At 44.2% G+C, this 12,090-nt stretch overlaps 1 protein-coding gene across 3 annotated transcripts; it reads right to left on the bottom strand.

Annotated features, from left to right (window-relative positions):
• Positions 1-1,256: 1,256 nt before the first annotated feature.
• Med7 (mediator complex subunit 7) lies at positions 1,257-6,485 on the bottom strand. 3 transcript variants are annotated; one of them, XM_042671404.1, is made up of 3 exons: positions 6,418-6,485; positions 5,202-5,341; positions 1,257-2,221 (listed from the first exon to the last, which is right to left on the bottom strand). In XM_042671404.1, the coding sequence occupies exon 3, from the start codon at positions 2,203-2,205 to the stop codon at positions 1,504-1,506; it is 702 nt and encodes a 233-aa protein (XP_042527338.1). In that variant the 5' UTR covers positions 2,206-2,221; positions 5,202-5,341; positions 6,418-6,485; the 3' UTR covers positions 1,257-1,503. The 3 variants fall into 3 exon arrangements, with proteins under 3 accessions (XP_042527338.1, XP_042527337.1, XP_042527339.1); XM_042671403.1 differs by having other exon boundaries at positions 1,257-2,252; XM_042671405.1 differs by lacking the exon at positions 5,202-5,341 and having other exon boundaries at positions 6,418-6,477.
• Between the last annotated feature and the right edge of the window lie 5,605 nt (positions 6,486-12,090).

Raw genomic sequence — 12,090 nt, forward strand, 5'->3', positions numbered from 1 at the left:
CCAGGGAAGAGCCAGAGATTTTTTTTGGGTGGGGGAGTGGGTTGGGAGGGGGGCCTTGAACTCAGGGCCTGGACACTACCTCTGAACTTTTTCACCAAAGGCTAGCACTCTACCACTTGAAACCACAGCACTACTTCCAGGTTTCTGGTGGTCAATTGGAGATAAAGAGTTTCATGGACTTTCCTGCCTGGGCTGGCACTGAACCACAATCCTCAGATCTCACCCACCCAAGCTAGGATGACAGGCATGAGCCACCAGTGCCTGGCAGAAACTTTCTAACAAGTGCTAACGCTGCAGGTCCAGGACCACATTTTGAGAACCACTGGCCTACGTTAAGAAAATGAAGGGCAGGTAGGGATCCTCCGATACAAGGCTATCTCTTTAAGACTCTGGTGTGGGGTGGAAGATATGAAAATGGAAAAACAAAATCACAGTACTCAATTTTGTTTCTTGCTCATATAAACTCAAATGCACTGGGAGAGAAACGGTTGGAAAGGAAAAGCTAATCTAAGACCCCAAATAACTGAACCTTTTCCATCTTCAAGTGGCTTTTAAGCTATCCTGGGAACATATATACATCTAAGCAGAAAAGAGAGAGAAAAATGGGACTACCATGCCAGAAATTTTAATGGAGTAGATCTAGAGTCCCTTAGCCATCTTCCAATGTCTACAACTTTAGTCACATGACCTGGCACAGATGCATGGCCCTGAGTGGGGAAATGTGGTCCCTGGCTTACCAGCCATGTCTCAGCTACACATCTCAGAAGGAAGCAACACTCTTTTCTAAATATCTAAATGTCTCTGCCACCACCGCAGGTTTTTAGCCTCAAGCATGAGTGACAATGTAGTTTAAGAACATAAAACTCTTAGTTCCTAAAACAAATGGACAATGTAGTTGAAGAACATAAAACTCTTAGTTCCTAAAACAAATGGATAGAACTAAAGTGGGCAAAGAATTATTACAAGAGTCTGAAAGGAAAAAAAAAACCCACAAAAACAACATCTTATAAGATCCACCCCCCACACACATCCCAAGACTACACGGGATATGAAGAGGCTGAAACATGAGTTGTAAGGAACGCTCAGATAAAAAAGTCCTACTGGGTTCCTCTCTCAACACTTCACACACTACTTTAGATATTAAGCAAAAATGTTAACAAGCTGAAAGATTTCATAACTCCCCATGTATTCAGCTTGGTATCCTTTATCATTCCTAAAGCCAACAGCAAATTTACTTTCAAGGATGACAGTTGTTATTACTGCTTTAAACTTTTATTGCAACTCCAAAAATAGGACTCTCCCACACAACATAAACAATTTGCTTTTTAAAGTGGTTACTTGTAATAGAGGTATGCTCACTCATCTATGTGCATTTTATAGTACAATATAACCTATAGTATCTCTTAATTAAAAAGTTAAAAAAATCCCTTTATACTTTTAGTTATATCTCTCTTAAGACTTTCAAAAGGAAAATAAGCTATTATCCAATGCCATGGAGCACCTTCATGGTCTTTCGTTCATCTCATCGATCAGGACGCACAAGGCAGCATCTTTCTCTATGATCTGGTCCCTCCTCTGTCCTGAGCTCTCTCTGTGTTGCTCACTCTGTCCAGTGCAGTTGTTGCTGTCATCAGCATCCATTGGTTCTGTCTTTACTCTCATTCCTGCTTCCGAATGGGGCAGATCATCAGGCAAAGAAGCCAAGCAATTCTGAATCATCTCAATAACTCGCTCCAAGTGCTTCTGAAACCGTTCAGCTGTTTCAAGCCGCTGCCGTTTCTGGACCTCCATCATGACCCTCAAGGTCTCTCGTGCCTGGTGGGGTCGGTACTCGTTTATAAGGTGATGCACGTGTACAAAAAGCAGCTTAAGATCCTCTAGTTTCTCTTCTCGTTTTATACTTCCAGGGCTCCTTATCAAGATGTCTAGAAGGTCCAAGAAATTAATAAGGATGGACATATTGAGTTTTCTCAGTTCCTTTTTGTGATCAAACTGCATAGGATGAAGCCGTTCAATGCCCTGACTTTCCAAAGGGCGGATGATGAGATCGTCACATTGGAACTGGTTGCCAAACATCATATAGCTGTCTTTAATTGGGGGTGGAGGCTTGGGAGCTAAGCCTTCCTGAATATTTTCATCCGTGTATTCCTTGATGTACTGCATTGGGGGAGGCGGAAGCGCACTCACTTGCTGGGGTTCACCCATTGTGGAAAATCAAAACCTACAAAAACAGACCAAGATTCAGAGCAGAGCTGCAAAACAAGCCCACCACAATGAGTGACTACAGACAGAGTATTTCTATCTCCTGACAGTGTGAACCTTAGTTTCCAAAAGTAACATTTACAACAGGGAAATGTTTCATAAAATGTCAACCATCCACCTACTTTCCCTTGTCTTAATATGGCACTAAAACACGTTGTTGCCATCTTTTCACCTGTAAAGAAAACCCAGATTTCGTACCCCTCACCAGTTCTGCTTGTTTCTCTACAACCAAACAATATATGTGGTCTCATAATGTTTTTATCACAATCCTGGTTTGTTTGCTTTGGGTTTTGGGTGGGTTTTTTTGCTTTCTATTACAGATTTTCAGAAAATGTTTAAGCATTTTGATAAAATGAACATTGCTAAATTTTAGATTCTTGGGATTATCCACCATTTCCTTCAGAAATAATGATCTAATTCAGAATCATGGATACATTAACTTTTTTACATCCTTTCTACAGAAATGTCAAACCCCAGTTCAAGCCCAATAACTTCAATGGCCCCAATAACCTATACTTACTACATTTCAATGTAGGTGTATCATGCAATGAAAAGGCTGCTGAGTGCTTTTAGGCTAATCTGCTCAGAGATGCAGACAGGGCAAGTAACATACTGGCAGCAGGACTGTACTTGGAATTTGTGGCACTGAGCTTTACAGACCTGTCCTGTGTCCCCAAGCCTCAGGGGGACCTCGGACGCAGCTGACAGTCAAGGGAGCATAGTCATGAACATTATTTAAGTTCTTGTGACCATGCCACCTCAAATTTATTTTTGTCTTCCTCCAACCTAGCTTCCATACCTCCCACTCCATTAAAACTACTCATCAGAAACTCACCAAATCCAAAGGATCTTTTTCTATATTCACCTTAGTTTTTCTGTAGCTTTTTCTTTTGTTAGTCACGGGGCTTGAACTCAGAGCCTGGGTGCTGTCCTAGCTCTTTTGCTCAAGGCTAGTACTCTAGCCTTTTCTGGTAGTTAACTGAAGATCATCTCACAGACTCTTCTGACCAGGCTGGCTCTGAACTGCAATCCTCAGATTAGGATTACAGGCATGAGCCACCAGCACCTGGCTGTCTGTAGCTTTTTCTTCCTTCTCAACATACTCCCCTTTTGTTTCCCTGACTCCAACGCTCATGCATTTTCACTATGTCAACTAGTCTAGCCTCAGTTTCTACTACTGCCTCTCATTCTCTATCCAAATTTTCACATGCTGGTGTGTCCAGTGCGTTTCATCTAACCTTCTCTGGAGGGCACATCCTGCTGTTTATTCAGTGTGCATCCCATTTCAGGAGCAGACTTCTCTGAGCCATCTACACAAGAGAAAGGCCATCTAAAGTAGAGAGCTCCTACAGTCCAAGCCAATTTTCTTAGGTGCTAGGCCAATAAAACCCAAGATAATAGAAAATCTCATGTACAACTAATGGAAAAGGCAGTATTTATGTATGGAATTTAATCTGGCAGAATCAAATTTTTAAAAGCTGCTGAACTTTTAAAAGCTGCTGTACTTTTAATTACAATTATACTTCTAGAAACCACATAAAAAGACTGGTATAATTACACTAAGATGTAAACAAACATATTTAATGAAACACTGCTTGAAAAGAGAAAGTGGGAAATAATTCCTTCATTATGAAAGCAGGATACAGTATGATAGCTAAAATATGACAAGCCAAGCATGGTGGCTCAAGCTTGTAATCAGGGGATCAAGGTTCAAGACCACTTTGGGCTTAAATGTCCCAGAGATTCCATCTCAACCAATGGCTGAGTAGGTAGCCTGTTATTCCAAAACAATGGAAGCCAACACAAATATAAACCAAGACCCTATCTTCAAGATAACCAACCCAACACACAACTGGTGGAGAAGTTCAAGAAGACATGGGTAGGGGCTAGGGGCACAGCACCAGGGGTACAACATTTGCCTAACACAATGGATGTCCTGGGTTCAATTTAGTAACTCTCCCTCTGTCTCCGCTCCATCTCTCTCTCACACACACACAGAAATGGGTGGGAAACTGTTCCTAAAATATTACTTCAATTGTTTCTAACATACTTATTTTATCTGCAAACAGTTACAGCTTTTTCAAATTCAACCCAGAAAAAGCTACAGGAATATACAAAAAAAGCATATTTTAAACATTCTTCCCTCATTTTGCTTTACTGGTATCTCAGCCTTTTGCCCCTAAATAATTCTGTGTGTATTTGTAAAACAAGAATATATCCCAGAAAGCAGAGGGAGTGGGCAAACAGAAGCAAAGCACATTAAATATGATAATGGAACCATGAAACCCACCACGAAAAACTGTTTAAAAGAGCAAAAGGAGGGAAAGTGATTACGAAAGAGTAAGAGAAGGTAAATTGAATTAAAGCACTTTATATGTATTAACAGAAACATCACAATGTAACCCCACTGTACAATTAATTGATGATGATGATAATAGAAGACACTAGGCATAATAATAATAGAAGACACTAGAAATAGGGATTGTGAGTTCAATAGTTGCAAGGAACAATGAATTGTGCCTACTACACAATCTTGGAAGAGAGCCTGAAGCCCTAGAGTCTTCAGTCCTGGCCAGTAGTTTTATTTCAGTTTAATGAGAAGACTAAACCATAAAAGACTACTAAGCCATAAAAATAACTGGATATTTTGGGTTAAGTTTCTACATGTTTTCTATGCAGCAGAAAACTAATGTGCCCTCCAATTTTCTCCAACATTTGTCCCTGATAAATGGACTGACACCCATGTAAAGCAAGCAAACACAGAGAGAGGAGACAGACAGGAACAACGAGGCTTTGGTTAAAGTAACTTGGTGAGGCCTAATTTGAATTGGTGACACTTTTCTAACCAAATAAAGTACGGATCTCTCAGAACAACAACAACCAAGACTATTTTCTTACAACCACAACACCATTACTAAAACATGACCATTAATACTGACCTGGTACCCTGAAATAACATGAGACAGCCCAGGTTTTAAGTGGGGAGTTTTCTGGTCTTTCTTACAAGATGGGTGTCACCGAGATTGCCATTTTCTGAAGGCCAATGACAGGAACATCAGTTTTCGACTTCACCTTAATTCTAGGGTTAAAATGAAATTAGGAAATTGTGCTTTAGAGATGAGGACCCCCAAGTACTGCAAGGTAGGATTTTTCTTTTTTTTAATTTTTGGTCAGTCATGGGCCTTGAACTCTGGCGCTGTCCCTCAGCTCTTCAGCTGAAGGCAAGTGCTCTACCACTTGAGCCACAGCGTCCCTTCGGGATTTTTTTTTCTTATTACTTATAAAGGTGATGTACAGAGGGGTTACAGACACACACGTCAGGTAATGAGTACACTTCTTTTGGGACGATGTCACCGTTTCCCTGGCTCTCTCCCAGTCCTCTTGGGATTAGACTTCCTAAAAGCCTGCTGCACCGTTCTTATTTCAGTTAAACCAGCCTGTTCTCAGGCCCACACCAACTAACACTTGCTTGATGGTGGGGTTTGGGGGCCGTGCCCCCCCCCCAAAGAAACGTACCCCAGGGTCCCCACTTCCCAGAGACTGCACGGATTTTGCCTGGGGTGAACTCGAGACCCGCTCCAAATGTCCTCGGGTGGCCGGGTGGCTCACACCTGTCATCTTAAGTCACTCAGGAGGCTGAGAGCTGAGGACCACAGTTCAAAGCCAGCCCCGGGCGGGAAAAGCCTGTGAGACTCTCCTCTCCCAATTCACCAGCAAAGAAGAGCGGGGAGGGCCAGAAGTGGAGCTGTGCCTCAAGTGACCAGGTAGGTGCCAGCTTGGAGCATAAAGGCCAGGGGCTGCGCCCAGGCCCCGAGTTCGAGCCCCCGGCCCCGCACACACCTCGCACCACTAACTCCGGGCAGGGACGGTGCAGCTCCGTTTTACTGATGGCCGGGGAGGGCACGTGACTTGACCAGGGAAGCAGCGGCGTGGGGCCTCGAACTCTCAACTCGAGCCTCCCGGCCTCCCACCGGGCCCGACGGCCCCGACCGGGCCGCGCCCAGCAGGGCCTCCCGACGCCGGGAGCCCCGAGGGAGGCGGGCGGGCCGGCCCCGGAGGGCGCGCCTCTCCCAGCACGCAGGGAGCCGCGGGGCCCGGGACGGAAAGCCCGGGGAAAGCGCAGCCTCGCACCGCCGGCCGCCGCTCGCGACTCACCTCAGCCCCGCGTTCCCACAGCAGCGTCTTTAACCGCCGCAGCCCAAAGGCAACTTCCGGCCTCTCTCACAGGAAGAAGCTGAGGATGCTGTCTTTCGATTGGCCGACAAGGCTGTCGTTTCCCCCGAGGCTCTAGTCCCGCCTTTTACCCACTGCGCTTGCGCCTCCCTTCGTCTCCCTCCCTGTGGGTGGAGCGGGTTAGAAGCCTTCCAGCCTTGACGGGTGTGATTGGTTCTTTGTGCTGTCAGTCTGAGGAGCAGCAGGTGGTTCTGTCCCGCCCTCTTTTTACATATTTAGGCCTCCGCTTGCCTTCTGTAAAAGATTAGGAAACACGGATAAGCAGGTGTTTTTTTTAAAATTCTATGAACGTCAGCCCCGCCGTCAAAAATTATGTTTAAAAATGAGATTAGACTCTATATGCTATCTGTATCGATTTATATAATGTACCTATAATAATACATCATTATTATGTAACATGTAATTGTTTTATACAATGTAGAGCTAATGCATTACTGCTTGGGCTGCAGCTCCACTTCCAGCTTTTTGGTGGTTTATTGGAGATCAAGGTCTGGCGGACTTTCCTGCCCCTGCTGGCTTTGAACTGTGATCCTCAGATCTCAGCCTCCTGAGTAACTTGAATTACAGACAAAGAGACACTGGTGGCTGGCCTTTATATTATTAAAAATAAATGTAATTATATATGTGAAATAATTATGAACATGATCGGGAGTCATTAGTATATTCTGAATTTCTATTTTCTTCATTTTCCATTTATTTTTATGTTCATTTAGGAACTCAGAGATACCTATTATTAATACAGTGAAGCCACAAATTACCAAATAGACATAAAATCAGATAACAAATCAACTTTCTCTCTCTCTTTCTCCCCACTTTTGTGGTGCTGGGAACAAATAAATGTTTCTTTTGGAGCTTATCATCACCGGAAGTACAACAAACTTCTAAATTCCTGGGAGTTTTCTAGAAGCATAATGTACTCAAAAAAAAAAAGTTTGCCAGGTGCAGGTGGCTCACACCTGTAATCCTAGTTACTCAGGACATTGAGATATGAGTATCACAGTTCAAAGCCAGTCCCGGCATAAAGTCCATAACTCTTATCTCCAATTAACCACTAGAAAACTGGAAGTGGAATTGTGACTCAAAGTGGTAGAATGCTAGCCTTGAGTAAAGGAGCTCAGGGACAATGCCCAGGCCCTGAGTTCAAGCCCCCAAACCGGAAAACAACAATATCAAAAACTTGTTATTCCACGGGACCACAGCTCCACTTCTGGCTTTGGGGTAATTAATTAGAAATAAGAGTCTCATGGTCTTTTTTTTTTTGTCTGGGCTGGGATTGAACCACAATTCTCAGATCTCAACCTCCCAAGTAGCTAAAATTACAGGAGTAAGCCACCAGTGCCTGGCTTCTTTATTTTTAAATTAGCTTATATAGAGACCACAAACACACTCAGAATGTAAGTTCTTTATTAGCTATATGTTACACAAATACTTTCTCCCAGCTTGTAGCTGATGTTTTTGTTAACCTAGCAGTGTCTTTTAAACAGCAGATGTTTTTAATTTTAGTAAAGTCAGTCTGGGGCTTGAACTCAGGCTCTCAAACTCTTGCTTAACATTTTTACTCAGGGCCAGTGCTATACCACATAAGCCACACCTCCACTTCTGCCTTTTTGTTACTTAATTGGAAATAAGAACCTCTTAGGTTTGTCTGCCTGGGCTGACTTTGAACCTGGATCCTTATATCTCAGTCTCCTGCCTGAGAAGCTAGGATTACACAAGTGACTACTAACAGCCAGACTTATCCCCTGTTCTCTTTCATGGTTCAAGCTTTTGGGTCCTTTCAACAATATTTCCCTACTTCTCTAGAAGTTCTGCATTTCAGTTTGTGAGACTTTTGGAATTTGGTAAAGGTTGAAGTTCCTGGGTTTTCTTTTTGTTGTTGTTTATGTGTATGTTTGGTATAGAAGCTTAATCCTTCCAGTATTCTGGTGATTTTTTGTGGGTCTTTCTGACATTATAGGCAGATTGCAATAATAATCTCTAAACTCTTATAATTGTCTACATTGTATCTCTAGCTTGTGGATCACTCCCAGACGAAATAGAAGCTGACAACTTAAACTGCACACCTCCAGCCCCTGCTTCTTCCCCAATGTGATGTTTATCAGCTTACCTCTACTATTTAAATGATGCATTGTTGGTGGAAACCACTGCTGTTTCCCAGAGCACTGTTCAGCTTTTTCCAATCCCTTATTCTTACCAGCAGGAGGCAGCAGTAACCCTGGCATTTGGGAACCACTATATCCCCCAGTGAAGAGGCTATCTTTCCAAATAGATTTATTTCCCACATAGGGGGCCCAGTGGAGAGATATTGACAGTTATCTTATGCATGCTGAAGAACTTAAAATGCATATTGAACCCTACACTAAGGCAAGACAGTCCTTTTGAGGAGTTTGCTGTTGCTGTTAAAGATCCATCCCAAATGTAAGTTTCTATTGTTTCTTGAAGTTTGCCTAAATAAGAGTTGCTGTGGGGGCTGGGAAGGTGGCTCAGTGGTAGAGCGCTTGCCTTGCATGCCTGAGGCTTGGGTTCGATTCCTCAGCACCACATAAGCAAAAAGAAAAAAGCTGGAAGTGGCGTTGTGGCTCAAGTGGTAGAGTGCTAGCCTTGAGCTGAAGAGCTGAGGGACAGTGCCCAGGCCCAGAGTTCAGGCCCCACGACCGGACCCCTCCCCCAAAAAAAAAGAGTTGCTGTGTGTGTGTGAAAGAGAGAGAGGGAGGGAGAGAGAGAGAGAGACAGAGTTCTTGGGCTTGAACTCAGGGTCTAGACACTGTTCCTGAACGTCTTTGCTGAAGGCTAGCGCTCTACCACTTGACCTAGTGCTCCACTTCTAATTTTCTGGTGGTTAATTGGAGATAAGGGCCTCAAAGATTTTGCTGCCCGGGCTGGCTTTGAACCATGATCCTCAGATTTCAGTCTCCAGAGTAGCTAGGATAAGAGATGAAGAGTTACCTTTATACCTATTCAGAAGTTTTTTTCTTTCCTTATTTAAAAAAAAATATGGGCTGGGAAGGTGGCTCAGTGGTAGAGCGCTTGCCTTGCATGCATGAGGCCCTGAGTTCGATTCCTCAGCACCACATAGACAAAAAGAAAAAAAAAGCTGGAAGTGGCGCTGTGGCCCAACTGGTAGAGCGCTAGTCTTGAGCTGAAGAGCTGAGGGACAGCGCCCAGGCCCATTGTTCAGGCCACACAACCGGACCCAAAAAAAAAATGTGTAATTTTAGGCATTAGCATATATGAATTGGACAACATAGATTTTGTTACATATAACTTCAGTATCGATCATATTTAACCCTGTTACTATCTCTCTCCCTTCTTCTTCTAGTGCAACCCCCCCTCCAAATCATAATAGTCCAGGCCTCACTCTACCTTTGTCTTTTTCTTTCTAGAATCCATGTTAGAGGAAACAGATAGTTGTCTTGTTGAGCCTGCTTGATTCTGCTTAACACGATGATCTTGACATAATTTTGACCTTCATAGCTGACTAACACTTCCGTATGTGTGTTTGAGAGAGAGAGAAAACACATTTTCTTTCTCCATCCATTGTTGGGCACTGAGGCTGATTGTACAACCAGGCTATTGTGAGTAGTGCTGTGGTAAATATACCTGTGTGTTATGCTGACTGGCGCTGGCTGACACAGTGGCCATTTTACATTCCTCAACACCTTCCACACTTGACATACCAACAGTATGTGAGGGTACCCTCTTCCTCTGACAGCCATGGTGGCCTGCCTACCTTCAACACTGTGGATGTACAGTATGATTAACACAGGTTTCTCTCTGCTTTTATGACTCTAACTTGAAACCATCTAGTGGCCTGGTTACACCAACAGCCACAGAATGCTCACCATGGTGATGAGGGCTGATGCTAAGGATACAGAGCCTTTATCTGATCGGGGTGTTGACTTAATGCCCCAGTTATTTCTCTCCAGAGGAAGAGGACTGTTGCTTTGACACACATAGGCATCTCCACACCTGTGTCTTTTGATGAAGTCTGAAGATAGAGGAATTGCTGCAGAGCGAATTCTGGGCAAGGGCACACTATGGTGGGCAAGTCCCCACCCCCATGTTGTCTGACTGACATCTGTGGCTCTGCCCAGCCTGCTTGCTGAGGCATAAACGGAGAAGGACTTCCTTAACAAGACTGGGGTGGGGGAGAGGGCGGGGAGGAGGGAGGAGATGAAAGACAAAGCCGTGGTTTGCCCAATCGTGAGGTTGGGGTGCTCAGTGCGAAGATGAATCCGCCATTGGCATAGCTATGGGGTGGGTACTGTGGCCCAAAGACTTGGAAAAGTCTTCGTCCTTTTCCTCCCTTGGTCTCCGCTGTATAGGCTCCCTAGAGCCTGCTCAGGTCTTTCCATATGTCTCCGCCGTCTGCTGTTCCCACTGCTAAAGGTCTTTCCTCCTCCCTCATCTAGATTTACAGGACCCATGCATCTTGGTTTGTTGAAACTCACATGGTAGACTTTCCCACCCACCCACCACCCCTAATTCGTCCAGCCACCTCTCCTCTCCAATGCCTGCTCTTTTCCTTCCCTTCTATCCACACGTTGGCTCAGAAAACCCACACTCTGTCCCAGTAAGACACTACTGTCCTAGAAAATAAGCCAAGAATTGTAAGGCTAGACAGGGCTCTACCCTCCAGGCTCAAGTGAAAATGGGTGTTTCCTACGATTATTGTCTCAAATCCAACTCTGTGTGTGTGTGTGTGTGTGTGTTTATGAATCTAGGTTTAAGGATTTCCATTGTCTTGTGAAGTTAACGTGGTTTTGTTTTTTTTAACCACAACACAATTGTTTACAAAAGGACTTTAAGAATTTACAATCCCTTGCTGGGTGCTAGTCACTCACTCAGGAGGCTGAGATCTGAGGATCACAGGTGAAAGCCAGCCCAGGGAAAGAAAGTCCATGAGACTCTTATCTCCAATTAAGCACCAACAATGCCAGAGAGTGAAGCTGTGGCTCACGTGGTAGAGCACTAGCTTTAAGCAACAAATCTCAGGGGCAGCTCCCAGGCCCTGAGTTCAAGCCCCAGGACCAGTGCCAAAAAAAAAAAAAATAGAATTCATAATCTCATTTATTTATTTATTTACTTATTTTCTCCTCCTCCTTCTTGTCTTCATCCTCTTCCTCTTCTTCTTTTCTTCCAGTGCTGGGCATCAAACTCAGGGCTTCATGCCAGCTATGTGAATAGTCTGTCTCTGAGCTATGTACTCATCCCACTGTACCTATTACTTTTTACTTTTTTTTGGGGGGGGGGTCTGGTCGTGGGGCCTGAATGGGCCTGGGCGCTGTCCCTCAGATCTTCAGCTCAAGGCTAGTGCTCTACCACTTGAGCCACAGCACCACTTCCGGCTTTTTTCTTTTTGCTTATGTGGTGCTGAGGAATCAAACCCAGGGCCTCATGCATGCAAGGCAAGTGCTCTAGCACTGAGCCACCTTCCCAGCCCCTACCTATTACATTTTTTAAATCAGTTGTGGGGCTTGAACTCAGGGTCTGGGCCCTGTCCCTGAGCCTTTGTGCTCAAGGTAAGCACTCTACTACTTTGAGCCACTGTGTCACTTCCGGGTTTTTGGTGGTTATTTGGAGATAAAAGTGGTT

Source organism: Dipodomys spectabilis, unplaced genomic scaffold (genome assembly GCF_019054845.1).
Source record: "Dipodomys spectabilis isolate Male_0828 unplaced genomic scaffold, ASM1905484v1 ptg000621l, whole genome shotgun sequence".
NCBI classification, from domain to species: domain Eukaryota; kingdom Metazoa; phylum Chordata; class Mammalia; order Rodentia; family Heteromyidae; genus Dipodomys; species Dipodomys spectabilis.